The sequence below is a fragment of the Pteronotus mesoamericanus genome, unplaced genomic scaffold, assembly GCF_021234165.1.
Source record: "Pteronotus mesoamericanus isolate MK-2021 breed Mesoamerican mustached bat unplaced genomic scaffold, CSHL_Meso_final contig_24, whole genome shotgun sequence".
Classification (NCBI taxonomy): Eukaryota; Metazoa; Chordata; class Mammalia; order Chiroptera; family Mormoopidae; genus Pteronotus; species Pteronotus mesoamericanus.
In genome coordinates this window covers 5,151,686-5,178,871 of record NW_026555100.1, presented here as the reverse complement: position 1 = coordinate 5,178,871, position 27,186 = coordinate 5,151,686, and the positions used below count along the sequence as shown (strand labels likewise).

The following is a 27,186-nucleotide window of genomic DNA, read 5'->3' as shown; positions in this document are numbered from 1 at the left end:
TTGTTCTTTTGAGGTATGAACACTGTAAAACATTAAAAAAAGTTGAATCGGGTAACTAACCTTAAGCAAAGGGAATAAATATTTGGCAATACCTTGATTTTAGATGCCAAGCTGATATTGGTTACCCTAGAAATTTCAAAGTTGCAGAGGGTGACCTTTCCAATAGATGAAAGGCAGGCGGGGTGCCCTAGCCAGCCACAGGCCAGAATGCTGCTCCACACGGGGCTTCCTGTACCAACACCAACCACTAGTTCTTGCCGGAAGAATGGGTTGAGTGTGAAGCCTATCTTTTACACACAGGAAAGGAAGTTAAAAGCTGAGAAGAATGAAAATGGAGTTATAAGGAGAAGAAACCTAATAGCATAAATAAGAACAAGAAGGAAACAAGAACAAGCATTTCTATCTTAACTTTTAGCCTTTCCCCATTCATTATGTCTAATAAGGCAAAATAACTGGACAAAACAATTTCTAGGCCAATGAAGTTGAGTGAACTACAACTCTAGACTGACAGCCAACCAGGATGACCACACGGTTTCAACAGTGTTACTGAGCATTATGTTTCTGACTCACTATAATGTACTTCTATGTACTTTGTAAGTGCAGTAGAGACATTTAGGTACTCCAGTGACAATTACAATAATAGTTTTGGGAAGGAATCTATTGAGTATAGTTTTGAGAAGCACACAATATGAAAAGGGAGTTCCCCTTGAAGACAAGTGATATAGGCAAATTCAAGCCCTTGAGAACAAGAATATACAGACACAGACAACAGTATGGTGATTACCAGAGGGAAAGGAGGGTAGGGGGAGATACAAGAGGGTACAGGGGGAATAAATGGTGATGGAAGGAAACTTGACTTGGGGTGGTGAGCACACAATACAATATACACATGATGTTATAGAATTGTATACCTGAAACCTATATACTTTATTAAACAATGTCACCCCAATAAATTCAATTTAAAAAGTTTTAAAAAAAGGATAAAAGATGATAGTGGGACAGGCATATTTTCTTCCTTTTGTTGAACTATACAGCATGAGGCCTTTAGGCTATCTATGGTTTAATTGGTGTTGGATAAGCTTTAAAAAACATGAAGATGGTAAAGGTTCATTTACATTCTTCTTTTACTACTTTATTTAAAATCTCAGACAGCTTGCAATAACTTCCGAAAAGCAGTAGTGTTCCCTTATATTATCTTAATAAAGCATTTGCCCCTTTGATACCAATGATTTTTCCTGTGCTAACAGCCGAACCAATGGTGCAAAACTGAGATGGTACTTATTGCAGCATGGTCCCTCTAAATCAAAATCTGAACTTTACATAAAAATCTTATTTATAAAAAATACAATACCAAGTACAGTGAGAATGGAGCATGGAGCATGGAGCAGCAGTGCTCCCTGCCAGGGCCATGTGGAAGTGGCTTTTGCTACAGTGCTTGCTTAATGGCACATGTGAAAAGCTGAATAAGGCAAACACTTGAAGAGGCAGGTTTTTTGTAAACTTCTTGGGGGTGGTGGGAATTTCCTGTTGGGACATATGCTGATTTGGGATGGCTAAGATTAGGTGTGATATTTGGCTGCACTTGACACATCACATTACAGATTAAGACAGCTGCTGGCTGAGATCAGGTCACTTGTTTTAGGAGAGGTTATGACTGTAGCCTTCTGCCTTTACTATTACAATGTGCAACCTCCAGCTGGTGCCCACCCTGTGGAGATCTTCAAAGTTTTCTAATTGAAAAGATACAAAATAAGCTAAGTTATTCAAAAGTTACCTTAGCTTAAGAAGCGCCTTGAGACCCCTACATTGATTACTAAGCAACTTTGTTAGCGGTGTGTAGCTCCACACAAATGCTTTTATCCCACCCACTTTGTACCTAATAGTAATAAACTATAATGACACTTAGAAAACAAACAGATCTTGAGGAATTTTGGCCTCTTCTCATGTCCTCACTTGGAATTTTCCAGCTTTTGTTACATATTTGACTCCTTTAAATGGCTTATATTTCTCCCCATACATGTCCAGGCGGTTTACTTTTAAGCCTGTGTCAAAACGAATAGGCAAGGAAGAGAAGATATTATTATCCTGGTCATACCAACCAATATGTTTGTTTAACACTGAGCATTACACAGTAAATCTCACATTGACCAGTGTCCCTTCCACCAGCTGGAAACAACGTCCCTTCTAGCATCCACAAACTACAGCATTGTTGGGGTATGATTTTAGTTCAGATTCTCATTCTCATGTGGGCAAGGAGTATCTTTTAAGGGTAATTATATTTTCTGAAAAAATGACTCCTTTGGTGCTTTAATCAGGGTTGGGGTAAAGGGCAAATGGGAGCTGTTGCTCTTTCTAGAGAGGGGATATTACCAGCCTTCCAAGCTCCTTGTAGTCAGTAGTTGAACTCAGCAGAACTCAATTGCCCTTAAACGCAAGTCAAGTTTGTCCTTACCTGAAATAGCAAGCTGCTGGATCTTGAACTGTATGTTGAGGCTTGGATTCTCCTCTGGCTTGGGTGCTCCCGATTGTAAATTTACCAGTCCTTTAAGACTTGGGAGCTTTTGTGGAGTAATTTTTCCCACATCCCATGTCAGTACCTTAAAAAGACATGAAAAAGAAAAACCAATCTGAACCATTTAATAAAATGGTCAAAGACAAGGTTAAAAGACACCATAAACTTTTGTACAAGATTAGGCACAGTGTCTTAGAAACAAGAGACCTAGGATCTTCACTGAGTTGACCACTAGTTAGTTCTGTGACTTTGAATGGAGAGTCAGTAGAGAGCCAGTATTAGGTGAACATTTACTTTTGGATACAGTTACAGCACTGTGCTACTACTACCTGAGAAGCCTGTGATGTAGATTTTATGTTCTTTTTACAAATGAGGAAATTAAGGCTCAGAGGTCAAATGACTTGCTTAAGATCACTCTGCTAGTTTGTGACAAGGTTAAAATTTGAACCTAAGCCTCTCCGATTTCAATGTTCTGTCCACCATTCCACCTTCACTGTTTTTGTCTGAGCCTGAGTTTATTTTTCTGTAAAATGAGAAGACTGACCTAAATTGCTATCTTTAACCTTTTAGTTATGGAACCCTTTGTTCAAATGAAATCTTTAGTATGGAACTCAATAATAGATGAGAAAGTGAAGCTGGAGTGAAGGGCCAGGGATCTGAGGCTCCCCTTTACTTCTCAGCCCTGTGTGGTCTCTGGGGAGGTTCTTTGAATCCTCAGGTGTGGATCAGGTGATTTTAACATTCTATGATTTTATTTAAAAATACGCCTTTTCATTTACCAGGCAGTTCAATGACTCTGCTGATGAAAAGAATATTTTTGACCCAAGTAGCAAGCTGAGAGAAAATAATCTTTCACAGTTTCTCTGAAAATCTTCTGCTAGGGGCACATTTAGGTATAGTGAGGAAGCTGCTTTCCTAGCTAACACCCCCTGTGGAAAAGTATAAAATATTGCTTTTAAATTAAAAAGGAAGAGAAAGATCTTAATGATCAATTTCTACAGAGGATTTAACAATAGACTATAGTATCTCCTTATATCCACACAATGTTTTTCTCTTCATAAAAAGCTTTTATACTTTCTTCCTCATTAGAGAATGAGAGTCCTGGATTATCAGCGGAGGAGTAAAGGTGTGCAAACTCTGGAGGGGCATAGAAGGAGTCTCTCTTCTGTTCCTCCCCCTCAGCAGCAGGTGCAGTATCCCTCCATGGCCACTGGCAAAAGCACAGCAAAGTGTGCTCTCTAGGATTACGTCAAGAACTTCTGTTTTAACCAAGACACTAAAACCTTCCCTCTACCCCTTGCCCCAAATCACAACATAAAGGTTGCAGACACACTTGCTCACTCTTGATTTGATGTGGCTATACCTTGGTAACTGGATCAAATGTATAGCTGCCTTGTGTTGGTGTCAGGTTCATATTCAGCACAACTTTTGGCATGTGAACTGTCACTGTGATTCCTTCAATAGTTTTCCCCATATTCTGCTTTGGTCCAATTGTAATATCAAATCTGCCACAAGAACTGTTCTCCTTAAAGCTGATGCTATGTTTCACATACACTGGTATTGCCACTAGACTAAAAAGATAAAGACACAAAAGCACAAACACACAATTAATGATATGAGACAGCTCAGGAAGTGACCTCGAAACCTCAGTCCAGAGTATCCTACTCTGCCTCTTAGTTCAATATAAAACCCTAAACCCCTAGAAGTGCAGATTCTGCATTTGCACTGGGGGTGGGGACATGGTGAGTAGAGCACCAGGAATAATAGCATTTCTGAGAAATAAGTATACAGATCAAGGTAGAAATCTGAAGCTTAATTATAGTATAAACAATTGTAGCAAATAGCCCTAGTTTAAAGAAATGAATTAAGATCCACAGAAAAAGGAGAAAAGATAATTTAAAATTATGCAAAGTAAATAAGGCAGTTCCTATGTAGTAAGTGCTAAGCAACATTTCAAACCTCTGCTTTTGAGTCCTGTCCTGATGTTACCTAAACAACTGATATTTTCAAGGGATGAACCAGTTACAACATACAACACTAAGTCATTCATTTAAACATCAGTGCAGAGAACAGTGAGTTGAAGCCAGTTAGTTGGGGAATGTCCTGGGGAGCTACAGGAAGGTCTGTGTCCTTCTGTCAGCCCTAAAGTCTATAGACCATAATAAAATTATGGCACAGGTTCATGGTTTTGCCCAAGTTATAGTTCTAAACACTTGCTCTCTGGTACATATTTTACTCCAATCTAATTTACTACTACTCTATAATCTTAGATTCAAGGTACACTGATTAGAAATGTTCACCAGTTCTTCTTGGGTCTCCTGGTGAACCAAGGCTAAAGGCAGCAATGGTGAATTCAAGTATCCAATTGTCAGAATGAAACAGAAAAGTTAGTTCTACCCAGTGCTTTGATATATGATGGCAGTAACTGGTTGATGCATCAACATACTTTTGTGAGCTGACACGATATGATATGAGTCGGAAATTTCCATCTGGAGGAATAAATGACAAGACTCTTTCAGATTCCCAACGCTTGAACCGGATGCAGGGGTGGAAGCTGACATCATCTAGAAGCCTTGGGTTCTGCCAGGAAAACAAAACAAAGCCATATTCATAGAGCATTATAAACCTAACAACTCAACTTAGATATTATGAGAAATTAGTATGTCCCCTAAAGATAAAAGTGGTCATGTAAGGGTTTATTTTGACCCCTTGATAAGCATAGTTTCGCAATGATTTAAAGTTTGCAAATATTTTATATACACTACTTTACTAGAATTTTGATAACAAGTAGAAAATGCAAGTAGTATCATTTCCATTTCAGAGATGAAAAATCTAAGGTTCAAAGAACTCAAGGTCAGGACAAATTGGCGGGAGGAAAGAACCAGAACTCAGTTTTCTTGATTGTCCTTTGTAGTGTGTCATGCCAACTCTAAAATCATGCAAAAGATAATTCCTTTTCATGTCAGCAAAACAAATAATAATTCAGTCAAATTAACGCTGCAGATTTGCAGAAGCCAGCCAGCCATTTGTGCTACTTCTAGTACACCTAGGCAAAGACCTGTCTTAACTTTTCCATAAAGGCCATGCTTACCATGTAAGCTAGTATCTTGGTAACCTGTGCTAGGAATATTTCTGAGATACTCTTTTGCAATCTAAGATATAAAAGTATCTCATTATTTATCTTTTCATTTAGTATTTCATATGTATTAAGCCATGCAAGGAGCTACAGGACAGAACCTACCATGAAAGAAAGGGAAAGGTCAGGCATTCCGGATAACTTAATGCAAGCATCGATGACCCCCTGAATTTCTGCAAAGACTGTAGATCCTAAAGAAAGAAAAAAGGGTGATAACATCATTGGAATCTGTGTATTTACTAGAGCTATCACTCTATCTGAAGTAATGGAGATACCTCCTGGGTGTCAGACCTACTGAAGCTTTGCACATCTGTTAACAGGTCAGTGGATCGAGATCCATTACACTCAGCTTCTTCACTTAGTGCCATGGCCTGTGTACCTAACCCAGTTTGGAATATGATAATTCTAAGGAAAATCAAACCAGTTTATATCTCTATAGAGTCAAAATTGTAAGACTGCTGAAAATGAAGTTAAAATATTTTTAACTGAATTTTAAAATAGGGCAAGTTTCTCATGAAATTGACTAAGCTACCTGTTAACTTTTAAGAAATAGGAACAATTATTCTGTACAATGGAATTTTATAATGAAAAAGGCGCTCATGGAAGAAAAGATACTGGCTATAATCACAATAACTCAGTTTCACACCAACTGTGTTCCCTTGGGTAAATAACTTAACCTTTCTGAACTTTAGCTTCTTTATGTATAAAATGTGAGGGGTTAGACTAGAAGTTTAAAAACTTTTTTTATGATTCTAATAGAGTACTGTTGTTTTGACTGGGGTCTTTATTAGAAGTACTGCACAAAAAGTGGTAGCAAAAATATGCTGATTGTAGGTATACAATAACTGTTAGAATGAACAAATGGCAAGAGGAAGAGGTGTACAGGGTAATAATTGGCTTAATGTAAGACAACATAAAATTTGATTTACAAAGATTTGGCCGATCTCAACTAGTGTTTGTGAAAATTACATTTAATCTCTAGGAAAAATAAACAGATTTTTAAACGATTACAAAACAAATGCCTTTCCACTGAAACCACTCTGCCAAGGGATTTCAATTTTCTATTCAGTTTATGTCAGCCAAACTCTTTTTTCCCAAATAAGACCACATGAGCACAATTACCTGATTTATCTATAATTGCATCTATTTCTTCAACGACATCAAAATAGGCTTCATTATTTGTGTACTTTACCCCTGCCCGGCGCCAAGGGATGTTGGACAGCTGCCCAGTGGGGAGTGTGTCCCCAACGTTACTACTGCCTAGAAACCGAAAAAGGAGAAAGCAAAGCTAATGTATAAAATGGTCATCAGAAAAGCTATTACCAGAAAATAAATGAATGTTTTAGCTGCTTCTTTAATGTTTGGGTCTTTCTTCATTGAGGTTGTGGATGCTTTCCAGAGTTGTTGGAGACATATCCATACCAACATGATCAAATTTCTAGAAGACAGAAATAGGCCATGTGGCCCTCTATCTGCCAAGCCAGGTTAAATTCATTTACTTATCTTTTGCTTCCTGTGTGTTAACAGTAACCTAACCTAATTCCAGTGGCTCAACAACAGAATCTCATCTTGCTGCCATTGATGAAAAAAGAGGCTGGTTGTTTCAAAACCTTCTGCCGATAAAATGCCTCCACTGAGAATACAGACTGATAACTAGGTCCTTTGGTATTCAGCTTAGATTCTACATGAGATGCTGCCAAGCAGGCCTCAGTGGAGTAACTGGAATGAAGAACATACTCTGGACTTTTTCCATTTTAAGGTCAGCATACCCATCTGGCTGCAATGTAGCTAATGTTACATATCTGGCTAATTTCCTGGTAAACTGACATAGGTCTGAAAATAAATCAGTTGTCCTAAACATATATCCTTGAACTGTGAAATAGTTACCATTTTGGTTAGTTACAATTCAAAAGTAGTATACACTTAACAATAACAACACTTTTCAGTGTGACTACACTCACTATAAAGTGTGAAATTGCTTTTAAAAAGCTTACACTGTTACTTATGTATTTTAATTTCCCCTCGCCCTGGCTGGTGTGGCTCAGTGGACTGAGCACCAGCCAGCCTGCAAACCAAGGGGTTTCTGGTTTGATTCTTGGTCAGGGCACATGCCTGGGTTGCGGGCCAGGTCTCCACTGGTGGGTATGCGAGAGGCAACCACACATTGATGTTTCTCTCCCTCTCTTTCTTCCCCCACTTCCCCTTTAAAAATAAGTAAATAAAAAAATGATTTAATTTTTTTCCAGTCTCCCATCTACAGTGTAAGTTTTAGGAAGAAGCACAGATACTCTATCTTATCTTCCTTGAACTTCTGACAACTCAGTCTTGTATAGAGGATGAATATGAGCTATGGAATGATCATTTCTTATAGGCCTCTCACTTCCCATTTTTTTTTTTTTTTTTAAGATCAGTGCACTTGGAGAAGCATTTACAATGGTGGATGGTATAGCTGGAATGGCATATAACATTTCATAGAAATCGTTCTCTAGAAGGCCTTAAATTTTCAAAAGAATATTGTCTTCTGGTGTACCTAATTTCTAGTACTACTGAAAAATTAAACAAAAATTGGAAGCTTATAACACAAGTAAAAGACCACAATGCATGAGTTCTTTTAAATAGACTAAGGTCCTGTTTCTTTTTTTTAAAATAACATCTTTTGCATATACAAAACAAAGGTTGGAGGAGATAGTATGTACTCTGTGGTGGAGTCTTAAATTTTCTATACTCTAGCAATTATAGGGTAGCAGCATAATGCTAGTTTTATAGTACTTTTTTTAATTTTTATTTTTCCCAGCTTTATTGAGTTACAACTGACACATAACATTGTGTTAAATTTAAGGTATACAATGTAGTGATTTATGTATATATTGCAAAATGATTACCACAATAAGTTTAGTTAACATCCATCATGATATTGGCTACTTTAAGACTAACTGGGATCATTTATTCGGTCTTATTATTTAGTGTTAAATAACAGTAATAATGTTATTGTGGTTTTGTAGAAAAACCTATACAAAGAGTAATAATCAAAAAGTTCTTTATTATTTAAGACCCAGCCTCTTTCCATGAAAAGAAATATACATCCATTTAAAAATTATCACTAACTTTAATTCTGTCCAAACTGGACTATCTTAAGAATCTGCTAGATCATAAGAAATGGTGTTGAGTTGTCCACAAAGTTTTAATTGTTCAATTTCTAATAAAGTATGTTTTCACCTTACCTGTAATAGAGTTGACGACAGAACGTAGAATTGTTGGTGGTTTAATCAGTTCTTTCAAAATGTTAGATTCAGTAGCCAGTGGAAATCCATTGTCTAACATTTCTTCCAAAAGCTCATATACTATGACCACATTATCCTTAATTGCAGCCTCTGAACACTCACCAAAGTAGTCCTAACAAAATGTATATAACATTGCACAATGGAAAATGAAGAAAGGCTTGCTAAATACTTTCTGTTCTGAAGGATAAACTTACAGTTGCATAATTCAATTAATGTAAAACACAGGGAAAAAAATTCCTCAATAATTCTATATACCATTCCTCAATATTCTCTTGGTTTTTTTTAGATTGAATTCCTATTTACATATTATGCCAGAAAATATATTGAAACATTAATGAACTATAAACTTTCTTTGTACTAATTAGGTACCCCAAAACACACAGATTAATTTTAAATTATTTGGCACATTTAACAAAACAAGAGAAAATAATAAAATGTGAACATTAGAAGATTTCATGACCAATACAAATCTTGGGACTCCTCAGAGTTGTATATGTGGAAAGCACAGTTGTTTCGTAATGACATAATTTGTAATAAATGTAAAAAAAAAGGCTATAATGCCCATGAGATTGCTCTTTTTCCTAAAACAGTAAATGGAACAGTCACGTGTGCTACTGTATACCCTGCATAAAGGTGTTTATGAACTTAATGCTTAGTTGAAAAGAAGAGAGAGAGATGCAGTAGGACAGACAACACATCAAAAGCTGGGTATTTAAAAAATACAATAATGTGTCCGACCTCCAACTAACTTGGGTAATTAAAGTGCAAAAGATATGATGGATAACCAACCTGAAATGTGTCAGCAACTCGATGCAGGAACTCAATTACAAAGAGAGGTGGCACTTCAGTCTGTATGACAGACACGAAGAAGAGCTTATCCCTGTAGATACTGATGAGGTAGTGGTGAGGTGTTGAAATGACAGGTGGTACATTTTCAACATCAGCAGCTTTCTCTTGAGCTTCAAAGAAATAATCACAGACAGACTGACTCACAACACTCTTCCAGTGCTTCTCTAGAAATATGTCACCGGAACAATTTATGAGAAATAGACTGTGGATCATTTTCTGGTGGGAAAAAAAGTTTAAATTTAGTATACATCAAAAATATCCTTGTATCATCCCGACACCAAAACCAGAAAAGGCAATATAAGAAACTACAGACCATTATCATTTAAGAATATAGAAACAAGATTTCTAAACAAAATACTAGCAACTGAATCCAGCAATATCCCTGACCAAGCAGTATTTATTCCAAGAGTGCACAGGTGGTTCAACATATGAAAATTAATTTAATATACAGTATTCATAAAAGACAAAAATATAATCATTTCAAAAAGTACAGGAAATCACTTGGCAAAACCCAACACTTTAATGATAAAAACACTTAACAAACTAGTAACAAAAAGGAACTTCTTCAACCTGAAAAAAGTACCTAGGAAAATTCCATAGCTAATGTCATATTTAATGGTTAAAGATTAAAAGCTTTCCCTTTAGTATCGAGAACAAGCAATAATGTTCACTCTTACCACTTCCAATCAAAATTATACTGGAGGTTCTGGCCAGGGCAATTAAGCAAGAAAAATGAAACCAAAGGCTTCCAAATTGGAAAAGAAGTAAATCTAACACACACACACACACACACACACACACACACACACAGAGCGCTAATAAATGAGTTCAGCAAGGTTACAGGATACAATAGTAATATTAAAAATCAATTGTGCTGCTACATAGTAGCAATGAATAATCTAAAAATAAAATTGAGGAAATTCTGTTTAGAAGAGCATCAAAAAGATCAAAATACTGAGGATTAAATTGAACAAAAAAAGTACAAGACTTGTACACTGAATACTATAAAATATTGTTGAAATTAAAAAGACCTAAAAAATGGAAAGACAATTCATGTTTATGGACTATAATGTAATATTGTTACGAAGGCATTACTCCCCAAACTGATCTACAGATTCAATGCAATCCTTATTAAAATGCCTTCCTTTTTTTGTGGAAACTGACAGTCTGATCCTAAAATTCATAAGGAAATGAAAGAGACCAAGAGGAGCTAAAACAATCTTGAAAAAGAAGAACAAATTTGGAGGGGTCATACTTCCTGATTTCAAAACTTACTACAAATGTACTATGTACTGGCACGAGGACAGAGTATAGGCCAATGGAATAGAATTGGGAGTTTTGAAATTAGCCCTTACATATATGGTCAATTAATTTTTTACAGCAGTGCCAAAGCCATTCAACTAGAGGAGAGAATAGTCTTTTTAACAAATGATGCTGTGACAGCTGGACTGTCATATATGAAAAATGAAGTCGACTTCTACCTCACAATATGCAAAAGTTAACACAAAATGTACCAAAGTCCCAAATATAAGAGGTAAAACTATAAAATGCTTTGAAAAAAACATATGCATAAGTCTTCATGACCCTGATAAGACAATGTTTTTTAGATATGACACCAAAAGAACAAGCAACGAAAGAAAAAACAGATTACCTAGACTTTTATCAGAAACTTTTGTGCTTCAAAGGACATTAGCAAAAAAGGAACCCTCATACACTGCTGGTAAGAATGTAAAATGGTACAGCTGATGTAGAACAGTTTGTTCTTCAAACAGTTAAAGACAGAATTACCAAATGACTTAGCAATTCTACTGCTAGGTATGTATCATGAGGACTGGAAACATTTCCACACATGTTTTCTAGCAGCATTATTCATAAGTATCAAAGAGTGGAAACAACTCAAATGCTTATCAACTGATGAATGGATAAATAATAAATATACAAACAATGGAATATTATTTGGCCATAAAAAGGAATGAAGTACTAATATGCTTGAAAACATTATGCTGAGGAAAAAAAGCCAAACATAAAAGGTCACTTATTGTATGAATACATTTATATGAAATGTCCAGAATCGGCAAATCCAGAGAGACAGAAAGTAGATTAGTACCTGCCAGGGGCTGGGTGGAGGGGGAGGAATAGGGAGTTACTGGTTATGGGTTTGACATTATTTTTTTGAGGTGATAAACTCTGCTGTATATGGAGATGACAGTTATACTACTTTGTGAATATACTAAAAACTATGAAATTATACATTTTAAAATGGTGAGCCTTATGATGTGTGAATTACATCTCAATTTTAAAAGAGTATTCTTAATACCTTGTGACACATTAACCCCCTCCCAGCTGGATTAAACAGAAATGTGTACAAATATGTACCAAAAACATACATTTGTAATAGTGAAAACCTGTGACAACTCAAATGTTTATTAATAGTACAAAGGGAAAATTAATTGTAGTGTATTAGAAAATGAAATAAAAGCAGTGAAAATGAATAAACTATTGATACATGAAACAAATATGGAAAAATCCTTTAATATTGAACACCAGACACAAAACAATACACACAGTATGATTTTATTTATATGAAGTTCTAGAACAGGTAAAACAAATCTATGTTTGAAAAATCAAATGGTTTATGGAGGAAAGCGGGGGTCATAACTGAGAAGGGCATGGGGTGGTGTTCTAAGGTGCTGATAATGTTCTATTTCTTGATCTAGGTGATGGTTACAAGTTGTGATAATTTTGTGATAATTCATTGGACTTTGTTATGAGTTGTATCCTTTTCTGAGGGTCAGTTACGCTTCAAATAAAAAGGTCCACATTGAAATATGAAAGAAAGACACTGGGGAAAAGTTCAATTATTTAACATTTTCCTTTCTTATATATGGATAACATGAATATCAGGTGTTTAGTATAATGGTCCATTCATTTAAAACTATAGCACTGTATGGTAAGTGTAGTCTAAGAAAAGAGAATTAAAAAACTATGAAGACAGTTTCTATGAATGAAGATAAATTTCAAAGAGAAAAGTAAGAATTTCTATAAATGGATTCATTCAATTCTGTTTACATAGAAAAACATGAGATCAACTCGACCAGTTCTTTTTAGAGGAAGTCATTTTTTTTATGAGCAGCTGACATTTAAAGACCATCTGATGATGATTTTCCCTTCCTATTTTATCTATATTCAATAGTTATCAAGTTAATAATACTAATTACTAAGATGTGTTTTAATAATTATCATATTAATAAAGTTATGAATGCTTTTAACAGTTTAGGGTTCCTCCTTATTAGAAACAATAAATGTTTCTTTGTTCAAAGCCATATCTGTTTAGCTTATCAACACAGGCTGGCAGCAATAAACCACAATACCTCAGGCTTTGGACCTACTAAATTTTTCCAGATTAATATCTAAAACCAGGTAAAAAATGAAAACTTTACCCTTTGTGACAGTATGAATGGGCCTGGAGAACATTATGCTAACTGAAATAAACCAGTCAGAGAAAGACAAGTACCGTAAGATTTTACTCATTTGTGGACTTTACTCATAGAGAGCAGGATGACAGCTAAGGAGGGGAAGTTAGTGGGTGGAGGGATTGAGCAAAAAGGAAAAAGGACTCATGGACATGGACAACAGTGTGTTGATAACCGGGGACAAGAGGGTGTAAAGGGACTAAATGGTAATAGAAAAAAGTACAATAAAAATCAATAAAAATATAATACCTGAAACCTGTTAAATTTTCAACTTTACCTTGTCAGATGCTTTGTTTAGTAGGTTAGCTTTGTGTCAGCCTTTTATTTCTGTTTGGGTTTAAAATACTGCCATTGGAATACATAGACTTGCTATATCAACCTAACAACTTTAACTGACCTTATAACCTCTGCTGATACTTTTTTTTCCCTAGATGAAACAGGATATCCAGCAGTAAGATTTGCAACTAAATCTGTATTATGATAATTTTTCTTAAGATAAAATCTTCACCTAAAATACAATGTGGTTTACAGCAGAACATTGTAATGAACTAACTCAATGAGAACCAGATTTGAGCACTTCAGGTGAGCCAGCTTTTAAATGTGGCATCCTTTGAAAAAATTAATTTATAACTCCATTCAAAGGGTTAAGGATAAGTGAATTAATAATATCTCAAATATACTGAGTACTTACTGTGGACCAGACATTATGCTAGGCATTTTACCTATAGTTAACACATGTAATCTACACAACTCAATGCTATAAATATTGCTTTTACCCCTATTTTACATATATGACAAGAAAGTGTCAGAAAAGGTAAGTCAATTATCTAACATCATACCTTAAGTACCAGAGCTAGGAGTCAAGCCCAGATTCAGCTGAATCCTGAGCTCCCGTTCTTACCTGCCTCTTAGAGATTAATTATCAGAAACACAAAGAAATACTGTCCCAAGGATTTCCTGCAATGATGGACATGCCCTCTATCTTGTCCTGTCCAATACAGTGGCCACTAATCACATGGCTATTGAACACCTGAAAAGTGGGTAATGCAACTTATGTACTGAAGTTTTAATTTTAATTAATTTAAATTCTATGTAATTAGTGGTTACCATATTGAACTGGGAGCAAATGTGCTCTTGAAGCTTATAATTAAGAGGAAGTTAAAGGGGATGCTTTTTCTTTAGTTAGAAGCCAAAATGTGTTCTAATAAATTATTTAGAGCAGAAATTATATTTAAAAGAGGTAACATATGTTCTCTTCTTTGACCATGCATCTTATAAAGGAATAGTTCCCACATATCTGTGGTACTGCACCGCCACATTATACCCTAAAAGAGCTACTTTTCTCTAAGCAAGTGACTTCGTAGTTTCTTTATTTTTAGGAGCCAGATTCCTACTCATCTTTTTAAGCTGGTGAAAAATTCTTTCCAGGAAAAGTTTCCACCAAACTTGTTTTCATTGGCAGTAGTTCAGGTCTCAGAAGACTACAGTAAGTTAAACCAGCCATCTGGATTTATTGTTCTTATTCTTAGTGCTGAGATGAAAGCATAACACCTGTAGCTTTCATCAGTGCTTAGCTTTAAAACCCATCTTAACCTTCTATTACAGGAAAAGAGAGCTCATTTCTTCTATCCATATTATGACCAAGGGCCTAACGCATATAACAAATAAATACCACATGCAGCCTGTTTCTTTAGCTACATAACCTTTAGTAGCTGCAATTATTTCTTTTATTATTTTAATAAACTTACTGGGAAAGCTACACACTCAGCACCACCACAGCTGTCTTTTTGTTCTTAGTGACTTTTGAGTCAGCAAACAGAATTCTCTGTTATTTTAAAGCCCCTTGAGAAACTGTCTTCAGACACAGATCCATCAGAGCTTTGACTGCAGCTTAAATACTTAATAAATCCCCTTTACCAAATGTTGAATACACTCATCCTGATGATTCATAAGCAATGAAATTATAAGTCAAAATATCCTTGGAAGATAAAAAAGAAAATGCATTCCTTCTATATATAACAGAGTGAAGGCAATGGGAGGCGAGAAAGGGATATTCAAGATGAGAGAATGAGACCAGAAAATAATCTGGCTCACCCGATTCTCAGCCAATATTTTGACCACTTATTCATTCAACAAGTAGTTTTGAAGATGTTTTATGTATTAAGCAACGAGTGGATAGGGTGAACAAAATAGAGTCCCTGAACTCACAGTGATTAAGAGTTCAACAAAGGCAAAAACAAAGAAACAACTCCCCTCCCTCCAAAAAAACCCAAAACTCCACAAAAAACTTAATGCAGTAAGATGTAATTCCTATTATGATAGGGGAAATACAGTGTGCTATAAAAATTCGCAAGGCTTTGAGGTGACAGGGAACACAAGACAAAGAAATCCAGTACAAACTTAGCAACGTTAGAAGATGGAGGGAAATGGTGAGATGCGACTTGAGGAGATAAGCAGAGATTGGTTCACTTTGTTCTCAGGGCAATATAAAATTACTTTTATTATTTTACACAGGGGGTTCCTGAAATCCCATTTACAGTTTTAGGAAAGATGTGCACTGTGGGAAGTGCGTAACAGGGAAGCTGGATATTGTAACCCCAGTTGAGAGATGAGTTATGGTGGTGACCTGAACTAGAATGTTCACAGCAGGGATGGAGTAAAATGAAAAGATAAGAGAAATATTTCAGTTTGAACAAAAGTTGGGGAGGAGGCAGAGGGGAGTATGAGATGGAAAAATGAGGCATTTAACCCTAGCTCTGTATAATCTGACCCAATTCTGACTGTATTTGACCCAAATGCATATATTCAAAAGACTACGGTTCAGAGACAAGCTGAGTTGGAGAGAGATGTGTAAGTAATCACGATTTTTTGTTGATGGGAATTATAAGGAGAATAAAATTACAAAGAGAGAGTGTGCATAGAAGAGAGCCTGTGGAAGGAACTCCCAACATTTGAGTAGCAGCTGGGTCAAGGAAGTATGCCTCAAAAAAGATTTGGTTGAAAGATAAGAAGAAACAGGGAGGGTAATGGTTTTCAGTAATTAGTGTGTGTTAGTGTGTTTTCAGAAGAATGGAGTATTAAACATTTTAAATGGCACTAATAGTTCAAGCTACAAGAACTTAAAATGTGTTGATTTAATAGTGTTTCTGAACTTTTCATTATTACCTGCTAATGGGACCTTTTCAGACTCCCCTAGAAAATTTCAGTACCACAGAATATATATCTATATACCTCTCTATGTATTATAAATATATCTGTGCTTTATATATAAAGAGTTGTTGTTTTTTTTTTTTTTTTTGCCTTCCAAATGGCAGTTTTTGTCCCTACTGAGAACATGTAATTTTAACACACGGAGGACATTGATGATCTTAGTAAAAGCAGTTTCAGTGATAGTTTAGTAGAATGCTGGAAACTAGATATACTGCAGTGGGCTCAGAAACAAATAGTAAGAAGTGGGAAAAACAGAGATAAGGAGAGTAGATGATACATTCAAGAACTAGCTCTGAAGGATATAAAAAACCAGGAAAATAAATGGGTGTAGTTCATAAAGGCAAGGAAGAATATTTTTAAATTGTAAAGAAAAGGTGTGGGCAGACGGGGAAAGGCTGATGACATTATTCAGAGAATAACTGAAAACAAGTAGACCCTGGAAGGTAGAAGAGGATGGACAGTATTTTTCAACTAGGTGAAAAGATTTGTTTTCCATTAAGAGAAGGGACACTTTTTCCTCTTTAAACAAAAGAGAAGAAGGTTTGTATATTTGGTTGCAGAAGATGATGGCTTTTATTTTCTCTGTGTAATAGGAAGGAAGGTGATTTCTAGATGGAGACAGAATTCCTCTTCTTTACAAATACCATTTGCGACCCATGAACTGAGATACTATTGAGCAACTTAAAAATATCTAGTCTGCAGGAAACTCCAATGGAATGTTTAGAAACACTGTAAAAACCCTAAGACAGCTTTCCTACTAAAGATATGTAAGTTTTGAGTAATTCTTCATTATCTTATTTCTCCACTGTTCCTATGGTTTCAAGTGAAAGTGTCCTCCTCTCTTTCCAAAACTAATCCTTCTACTTGTAATTGTGAATCTTTAATGTTGTACTGTTTACGTGCTTTCTGCACCAAAGCATAATGTGTCTTGTATTCCTAAAAACAAACCTCATACTTTAGAAACCTTGCCATCCTCAATAATCTTTTGCTTCATGCTCCAAATGATGAAGGCTTAAGTCTACACCTGCAGGCTCTCCTTTCAGTAACGGAATTTATTAAAGCAGCTCTGTCAAATGGCCCAATTACTTCCTAATCATCAAATCCTACAACCTATTCTCAGACTCCAAATTATTCCTTTGACCCTTGCAGCATTTCATGATCTTAATAACATTCCCCTCAACAAAACAAATACTTCTTACCCTATTATATGAAACTTCTGTTTCGGTTCTCACCTTGAAAGTTTCCTTCCCGTTTACTTCCCATGCTTTTTTCTTTTTATCTTTTTATCGTCTTCACCTACACCACTGTTTCAAACTCGGTATATCTCAAGTTCCACAAAATTCTTCCTCCTCATGTGAGGTCTCCTAATTTTACATTGGCACCACCTTCTTAATCATGTAGGCTATACGTTTCGGCTTCGGGTTCGATACAAATCTACCAAGTCCAACTAACCACATTCTTCATCACTTTTCCATACTCATTGCCACCTCCTCAGTTTGAATTCCTGTCATCTCTCTTCCAGCTGCAACACCCTTCTCACTGTATTCCCCACACCAGGCTCATCCAGGCGCCACCCTCTAACATAACAGGACGTGCGCTCAGGCCAGTCAAGGGTTTTGCTCTCCAAAGCAGAAGCCTGGGGCTGAGGTCCAAGTCTTCGGTACTCCAGCTCACTGTGGGTGCTAAGACCTTCTTCCTGCGCCAGAGGACGGAGAGGGACCCCAACAAGCTTGAACCTCTCGGGCCTGAGAACACAGGGCAGCAGGTGCACCTCTCCCTTCCGGCCCCGCTGTCAAGAAAGCGCGGAAGGCCCGGAACGAGGCGCAGTCCCGACCCACAGCACTGGAGATGCTCCCGCAGTCCAGGATATTCAGCCTACTCCCCAGTTTTGGAGCTGTCCCCAGACCGCAGACTCCCCCCCGCCCCGTCACACTCACCCCGACACCTGGGCCTGTCAGAGGTTCGGCGCCGGGTCCTCTCCCAACCGAGACGGAGGCCGCTGAGAAGGCCTTGAGGACCCCGCAGTTGGAGTGCCCGGTAGATTGCCAGACTAACAGCTTCAAAGAAATCAACTAGGTCTACAGATTTTGAAAGATTAAATAAGCAGGAAGACATTGAAAGAGAAGACATACATCTTTTGAGATTTAGGATCCAAATCTTTCCGATCACTCAGAATTTAAAAGAATGAGACCGTTTCTTGTTATCTCGACTCAGGCGCTCCACCGCAGGCTAAAAGCAATCAGGAGGGGGAGAAGGGTATCCCTATACTGGGAGGCGGGGTCAGGAAGGGGCTGTGTATTGGCTAATGGGTGGGCCTGAGACGTAGAGCCAATGACAGTGGGTGGGAGAGACAAGAACCGGGAGGAGTCGGGCCGGGAGGGGTTCGTAAAGACGGAGGCGGTAACATGAGCCGGGGGAGGGGCCAAAGGGCCGAAGGGGTGGGGCGCACGCAGGATCCTAAGGTGGTGGGAGCGCGAAGATGGCCGCTGCTCAGGAGCCGAAGCCCAAGAAGCTGAAGCTGGAGGCGCCTCAAGCGCTGAGGTGAGCACTACCCTGCGTAGGGTAGAGGGTGATGGTGCCTGCCTCTAACCAGAGCCTTTGTGTGATTGCACGGTCCCGGCGCTAGGTAGTGTCTTCGCTGCCGGAGTGGGGCAAACGCGCAAGTTTTGCTCTTCGGAGAGCTGCCCACGTGGCTGCAACCTCTCGCCGGTGCCCGCCCAATTTGGCGGAGTCGCCGTCTCTCGGGAGCAGTTCCGGCCGCCCTTGGCCAATCAGAGTGCCGCCACTCTGATGGGGGCGGGGCGAGCCGGCGGGAGGCGTGCTGGCGACGCCACGTGGGAATCTTTTCCTGGGCTGGGCTGGTGAGACGCCGGAGGACCGAATGGGCGCGAAGTCACACACGGCAAGACCCAGTTTCCTGGCGGATAACGAGGAGGAGGCCCAGCGACTGTCTTGCTCTGAGGCATAAAAAGAATTCTTGGGGATTTTTTGTAAAGTGTGGAGGGGCGACTTGACCTACCTATTCTTGCACTGTCTGAATGCTGGCATTTTTGCGACGGGCCCGGAACCCAGACCCCGCCTCCTGGACTTTGCCGGGGAGGCTTTCAGCAGAGTGGATAGGAAAGGCTGTTTTTTTTTCTTTTTTGTACCTTTTGGAAGTAGTGGGAACAGTTCTGCGCCCAACACCTGCCTCACGTGTGATTGATGTTGCAACTTTTATTTACAGGAAATTGTGAAATATTAATAAGTATAAAGTGCAGCGTGCACAGTCCTTGATGATTTTGAAATGTTTGTTGGAAGGCAGTGATTTTTCTAACTAAAAATAAACATATCGAATTGATTTAAAACTATTGGGACACTCCTGATTATACAAGACAAATGTCATTTCTTTCAACACCACCCTTCTTTACCTCCAAAAAAAATGAATCATTCAAAATTGAAAACAGGTCTGGGGCCCAAATCCCTGCCAGTGCCTTTAATGTATTTCTGCTGCATTCAAACGGCTAGTGTTTCTACCCTGTACAAAGAAAATAAACTTTAAAACAATTCAGGATGTTCTATTTATACTTTAAGCTTTCAAACTACAGAGGAAAGCAGTGATTTCAATCCATGTGCCCACCTGATGTGCTGCAGAATTTTTAAAACATGCAATACCAGGCTAGTCAGGGGCACTAACCTCTTATCCTTTAGATTGTCAAACACAGCCGTCTGGTGTGAATGAATCAAAATTATACCTATTTTTTGTCATATAGGAAAAGATAGATTTTTTGGTGTGCTGCAGAATTTTAATAATTAGTTTGTGTGTGTCATAAGATGAAAGAGGTTGATAATCATAGGAGTAAAGCAAGGGCTTTTGAGTCAGACTTACCTTGTAACAGCACAGATCTGCAAGGCGTGTCCTTTCCCTAATCTGCCCATTATTAGAATACTTCCTTAAAAGGTACCTCCTCCACAAAGTTTCCTTTACCAAACTGGAAGAGAGATGGAATTTTTCCCTACTACCATTGTAAACATACTGCCCAAAGATTTTCCCTTAAACTCATCATTTTCAAAGTGGTTTCCTATATTACAGATGAGGAAATTGATGCCCAATGAAGTAATTAGTAGCTTGTTTGACTTTACTGTGCTTACTTTTATAAGCCACCTAAGGTATACTTCTGTCTTCTTATGCATCATTAAAACTAATAATAAATGATGTTTAATACTTGTGTGTTTGTGCTAGGCACTCTTTCAGCACTTTACCTATTTTAACTCATCAGTCCTGCAACAATCCTACCAGATACTGTAATTATCTCCATTCTACTGAGGAGGAAACAACCATAGAGAAGTAAAGTAATTTATCAAAGTCACCTACCTAGTAAATAAAGAGGTTGGGATTTCAGTCCAGGTAGACTGATTCCAAGTCTGTACTCTCAATTACCATGCCATACTTACTAACATCAAGCAATTTATCCAAAAACCCTAGTGAATTGTTAACTCAGTTTTGTTTCTCTGCTATTGTTTCTGGTGTTTTTTGTTGTTGTTGTTAATATACATAACTTATGTTGCTGCAGTATGTGGGCATATGATACAAAATAATTCTTAAATATATATTTTAAAGTATTTTGTATGTCATTAGTGTCTATTTCAAACTTGGAAAATTCCCTAGGCAACCAAAACTCATTTTATGCTTAGTGGCATCTGTAGACTTGAAGTTAAAAAGTTAGACACTTTAGTACTGGGACAAATCTCTTAATTTTGTGTAAAGACCTTTTGGGATTGGCAGCTCCTACTTTTATTATATTAGTTTGGCTTTAAGGGTCACAGTGTGATAATGCACTGAGTGGTTAGACTACATACATTATCTATGATGACTTGTTTGATAGTTCAGGGTCTAGCTACCAGTTTTGCTTAACTTTTAAGGAAGATGACTTATAAAGCCTAAGCATAGTTTAATGTATAGATCATTCAGTGGGGAATACATTTATGAGAGATATTTGTAGATAATCAGGGGAAGGATTGAGGCCTTTGTGAGAATCTCAGTTAACTCTGGAATAGCGGTTTTCGACTGGGGCACATTTGGCAATGTCTGGAGTCACTTTTGGTCGGAGATGCTACTGGCACCCAGTGGGTGGAGTTCATGGATGCTGCTAAAACCCTATAGTGGGAAGCCGTCTACAACAAAGAATTATCCAGCCAGGTTTGACAATAGTGTTGAGATTGAACAAATGATGCTTTAGGGAGAGCAGCTGACAAGTCTACCCTCCCTTTCCCAAATAGCCATTATTTTTCTAAGCTGGATTGCTTTTCAGGGCATAGTCACTGTGTTACTGAACAAAAGGACCTGTGCGGGGGGGATGCCCAGATGCTATTACCGAAACAGCGTCACCCTCCTTCCCCGGGATCCCTCGGTTGTGAGTCCTTTGCCCGCCACCCTTGGAATTATGGCTCTCAATGGCAGAGTTTGGTGAAAAGGAAAGGAACTATTTATTCAAAAGTTATACAGGTTTGATTAATGGCTAAATGTCATCCTTAAACCTCAAAATCCCTTCAAAACAACCACCAGCACATACACACCGTCCTGCCTTCCCGCTTTTGCCCAGTTAGGCCAGTCAGGGGTACCGTCCTTCAGAAGAAAAAGAACAGAAGTCCGGGGCTCGGCTAGGCAGGGCTCTCGCGGTTCTCAGCACCATCCACTGCTTCGCCGCGATCTCCAGCTCTTAATCCATAACCATGTGGCACCTTCTCTTGGCCCACTAGCAAGAGTCCTTTCTCCCCTCTTTCTTCCCGCATGGTCTTCACACTGTTCCCCAGAGTCTGTGTCCCTTTGTCTCTCCTGCAGGTCCCTGTCTCTCCTCCCTCCCAGGTACATTCCCTATTAAGTCTTTGAAACCTTCCTGATTAGTTTTGGTGATATGCAAAATAACCCTCTTTGCGTCTGAGGACTGAAGCTATCTTGTTATTGACAGACAAAATGACTCTCAATGACCTTGCTCAAGGCTCCCATCCCCCATGGCGGCCTGCCCTGGGGTGGGGAGAATATATTTTTCTTGGACACCCCAATCTCTGGACCCTGTTACAAATACCCTTTCGGGGGGGCCCTGGCTGTGCCCGGTTACAACTGCAGTTGCAGAGAAATAAGCAGGTTCTAACTGGATTTTACATTGGTTTGGAGGCACAAAAGGGACCAAACATTAATTGAGTGCAAGACAGGATACCAGGTGCTTTTTGTATGCTAATTAATTTATTCTTCCCAGCAACCTGTGAGGTATGAATAATGATCCCTATGTCATAGTTGAGGTATTTAGGGCTGAAAGAAGTCAAGAAGCATTTTTGGGAACTGCTCTCTAGATTAAGGTGTTCCACTGTGATTACTTATATTACGGACCTCTTAGTTTCCTTTTCTCTCCTTTGGAAATCTTATCTAAGTTCATTTCTTTAGTGGTCACTGCTCAGAGGATGCAGTTTCTTCCAAGGCTTGTTCAGCACGTGCCAAAGTCTATTCTTTCAATCAGTATTTTAAGTGACTGCTATTTTTAGCATGGCGCTAAACATTAGCTACTTACATAAAGAGAGGTAAGACCCAGCTTCCATCCTCCTGGTGTAAATAAGTGGGGTTTGGGAAAATGATATCTAAGGATTCTGAAGGATGATAAGGAGTGAATCAGGTGTGAAGTAGGGTGGCTGGCATTATAGGAAAGTTTATTTCCAGGTAGAAATGGGAGAGAGCTGCCTCTTTGGGATATATAGTAGAAGGTGTATGGAGTCCAGGCTTTGTATTGAATGATTTCACATGTGTGATTTTTCTAGTTTTTCCAGTTTAAGATCCTAGTTTTATTTTATTTATTTTAAAGATTTTATTTACCTATTGTTAGAGAAGGGGAAAGGAGGGAGAAAGAGAGAGAAACAATGTGTGGTTGCATTCTCACATCCCCTTCTGGGGACCTGGCCTGCAACCCAGGCATCCGCCCTGACTGGGAATTGAACTAGCAACCCTTTGGTTTGCAGCCCAGCACTCAGTCCACTGAGCCACACCAGCCAGGACTTAGGCCCTAATTTTACTCTTTGCTGAATATCTCCTTCTGAGTGGCTTGCTGGCACTTCAAAGTCATATATATCAAAATAAATCCACCTGTTGACTTAATCTGCACCTTCATCCATGGTTCCAGTATCTGTTAATGGCAACACTAACTTTCTCCCAAAATTTGGAACCTAGATAACTTGATTCATTTTTCCATCCACATAGAATTATCAAAGTTGGTCTTCTTCAGTAATGCTTTGTAAATGCCTTTTCTTTTCAATTTCTGCTGCCACAACTCAAGTTTAGGTTTTATCTTGCTTGGAATTTGTAATGGCTTCCTAACTTAGTCTCTCTACCTCCAGTCTCAAGTTCTACCTAATCTTTTTCAGGTATAGCTCCGCTTATTCATCGTAGCAAATATTTGTAAGCTCAGAAGCTGATGTTAGAAAGGATTTAATCCTGAGAGCCGTAATAATAAATTCTCTGATATTAGCAATTAAACATTATTCTAGGTGATGATGATAATATTAAAAAGGAAATAAATTATAATTTTCCAATTAGCAAATATTGAGCTTTTCTCAAATCATTGCTTGCTAACTATGTCACTTCCATGGATGACTCATTAAAAACCCTGCATTTTAAAATTGCATAATAAACCTAGGAAAAATCATCTGTGAGTATCTTAGGTGACCAAGCAACAACTTCTGTAACCCCTTCTAAAACACATTTCTCTTTCAGAAAATTCTCTGGAAGATTATTTATAAAATGAGCATACAGTTCTTGGAGTGGTCTGTTGTGAGGATTAAATGAGAGAATATATGCAGATTGAAAAAGAGAAAGGATGATTGTGTGTTATTCGTGTGTTATTGCACAGTGCCTGATCTTCATTTGAATGAATTATCAGCATAGCATAAGGTAGGACTGATAACCTTCACTTTTCTAGATCTTATATTTTAAATAATGCAACCTAAAATTAAATTTGCCTCTTTTCGGATGATATTGCACGTTTTCACTTATATCCACAAATTTAATCCTTTAAGATTTAGGCTATGGACTGTGAAGGAAAATGGAAAACAAAAGTCTCCTGAGGTATTTTGTATGAATTCCTTAGATAGATCCTTTCCTGGACAAGGTCACATTGAGGGTGATGGAGAGCCAGAGGAAGAAAGCCTGCCTGAAAGGATGATCTTGGGTATCTAAGCGCAAGCATGAGGTTCTTGGAGCCCAGGGGAAGAGGGAAGGAATCTAAGAAAAAGGGAGGTGTTAAAATCTATGTTTCTGATTTCAGGTTTAGGTCCAGGTTAAATAAAACATGAGGCTGATATGCCACTTTCTACCTGGAACACGGCTCTACTTCCCGTTAATTAAAAGCCTGCCTGTGTACAGAATGTTCACAGCTAAGTAGGAAAACAAAAAAAAAGAGAGAGAGAGAGAGAATCTGCCCTGACCAGTGTGGCTCAGTTGGTTGGGCATTGTCCCACAAAGCAAAAGGTCTTGGATTTGATTCCTGGTCAGGGCACATGCCCAGGTTGTGGGTTTGGTCCCCATTTGGGGCACACATGAGAGGTAGCTGATTGGTGGTTCTCTCTCACATCGATGTTTCTCTTCCTCTCTTTCTCCCTCCCTTTCTTCTTTCTAAAAATAGGTAAAATCTTTTATTTCTTTTTTAAAGAGAAAATCAAAATTATAAAGAGCTTTCTGGTCAGGATGGAAACCAGTAAAGCAGTGGTTAAGAGAATAGTCTCTGGACTCAGACATTTGGTTTGACTCTTGGTTCTTATTAACTGGTAATCTTAGAAAGATTACTTACTAATTCCATGCCTCTGCTTTCTTACCAAAGAAATGGATACAGTAATAATGTCTGTGTCAAAAGATTGTTGAGAGGATTTCAAGAGAAAATGGTTATAAAATTGGCACATAGTAAGTCTTCAGTAAATGTTAGCTGTTATGATTATGGTACTGTTTTTCTGGTTTTGGCTCCCCACTGCTCCAAATGCAGCAATTACAAATTTAAAAAGAAAATGAAAAGATGTAGGTATACCCAAGAACAGGTAAATATCTCCGGGGGCTAAAATGGAAAGGAAATACGCTGTTAGACTCTGGATTCAGGAGCTGGTTGAAATAACTGTGCAGGGGAAAAAAGTCCATTGCGTTTTTTTCTGTACAATGGTTGTAGCAGTGCTTAATTGTCTTTAACTTCATTCGAAACAAATTTATTAGATTGTATTGTGACAGCTGTCACATCAGTGTGCATTCAGAAAAAACTTACCAAAATTGGTCAATTTTTGTGTATTGACATATTGAAGATAGAAGAAAATATGCAACATTTTTTGTATATTATGCTTTATTATATCAAGAAAGGTAAAAACACAACTGAAACTCAGAAAAGATTTGTGCAGTATATGGAGAAAGTGCTGTGACTGATTGAACGCGTCAAAAAGGGTTTGCAATTTTTCTTGGTACTATTGACATTTTGGCCAAATAATTCTTTGTTATGGGGCCGTCTTGTGTGTTAGAAGATACTTAGCGGCACCCCTGGCCTCTACGCACTAGAAGTCAATAGTGGAAGAGAACCTGCACACTCAAAATATCCAAATCAATGAAGTTATTGCTGAAAATGAAAAAAAATGTGTCTTTTATTTTATGGAAAAAACCTAAACAGATTTTTTGGCCAACCCAATAGATATTCTGAATGAAACTGGGAGCTGGGTTGGGGGCTGGATGAAAAGAAGGCTGAAATCCTCTGCTTCAGGCTGTTGCTTTAAAAAGCTGTGGGCCTGAGGTGGTGACACAAGTGGCTGAGCTGCCAGATGGCTCAGCCTTGGGAACTGTAATGTCTCCACTATCACCTACTACAAGAGCACTGAGTTTGGGGCCTGGGTGTTGGGGTCTGGAGGAGGGGGTGCCTACCTCAGGAAAAAGGAAGGGAAGGTCTGAGCCTGCAAACATATGCGGAAGACCATTACTTAGAAAGTAAACACAAACACCAGGGGAGAAACTCACTCAAAATCTAACCAAGTTATTAGGACAATTTAAAAATAACTAAGTATTTTAAAGGTGTTTAAGAAGGTAAGAGAATAGCCGTTAAGAAACAACATGTTATGAATCAAAAATAGGTAGATGCGAAGTAAATGGCTATGGAAAAGAAAAAAAATGGAGTTATTGAAGTTAAAACAAAAAAAAAAAGAGTAGTTAAACTTTAGACCAAACATATTGGAAGGAAAAATTGGCAAATTGAAAGATAGTACTGAGTAGTTCACTCAGATGTAGCACAAAGAAATAAAGAGAAATTAAGAGATATGAATGTAAATTGAAAGGCACCAATTGTGTTTTATTTCCAATGTTTTTGTTTGTACTTTTTTGTACTTGTGGCTTCACGGTTGCTTTAAAAAAAATCTGTTCACCTAAAAAGCAGTGTAATTAGCTTTCAACATGAGAACATCTGAGTTTTACATTTTTGCTTTCATTGATTGCATGCATGATGATTTCAGCATATTCTCTTGAGAAGAATAGGAAAATACATGTACAGCAATTATCATGTAAGAAATTCTTACCTTCTTAAGGTGTATCGGTTTGGTTACTGTATTAACTGGGTCTCATTATTTTGTGAGCAAGCCACATTTAGTTCTTAGTAATAAGCCTTGTTATTTTGCTATGTTATTTGCAAATAAAGGATAATAAATACGAAAGTAGCCTATGGGATCATTGATCATAAAATTAGGAAT

General features: G+C 37.9%; 2 protein-coding genes across 5 annotated transcripts in view; one reads left to right on the top strand and one right to left on the bottom strand.

Annotated features, from left to right (window-relative positions):
• Positions 1-643: 643 nt before the first annotated feature.
• AP3M1 (adaptor related protein complex 3 subunit mu 1) lies at positions 644-18,734 on the bottom strand. 4 transcript variants are annotated; one of them, XM_054572542.1, is made up of 9 exons: positions 18,594-18,734; positions 9,719-9,994; positions 8,870-9,041; positions 6,771-6,908; positions 5,754-5,839; positions 4,959-5,092; positions 3,876-4,083; positions 2,453-2,597; positions 644-2,042 (listed from the first exon to the last, which is right to left on the bottom strand). In XM_054572542.1, the coding sequence occupies exons 2-9, from the start codon at positions 9,989-9,991 to the stop codon at positions 1,942-1,944; spliced, it is 1,257 nt and encodes a 418-aa protein (XP_054428517.1). In that variant the 5' UTR covers positions 9,992-9,994; positions 18,594-18,734; the 3' UTR covers positions 644-1,941. The 4 variants fall into 4 exon arrangements, with proteins under 4 accessions (XP_054428517.1, XP_054428516.1, XP_054428518.1 ...); XM_054572541.1 differs by having other exon boundaries at positions 18,399-18,714; XM_054572543.1 differs by lacking the exon at positions 18,594-18,734 and adding an exon at positions 17,661-18,335.
• Positions 18,735-18,882: 148 nt separating this feature from the next.
• Positions 18,883-27,186, top strand: part of ADK (adenosine kinase) — a 581,730-nt gene continuing 573,426 nt past the window's right edge. Inside the window, exon 1 of the mRNA XM_054572534.1 lies at positions 18,883-19,002. Coding sequence (XP_054428509.1) covers positions 18,941-19,002 — 62 coding nt within the window. The 5' untranslated portion in view covers positions 18,883-18,940. The remainder of the gene's footprint in view (positions 19,003-27,186) is intronic.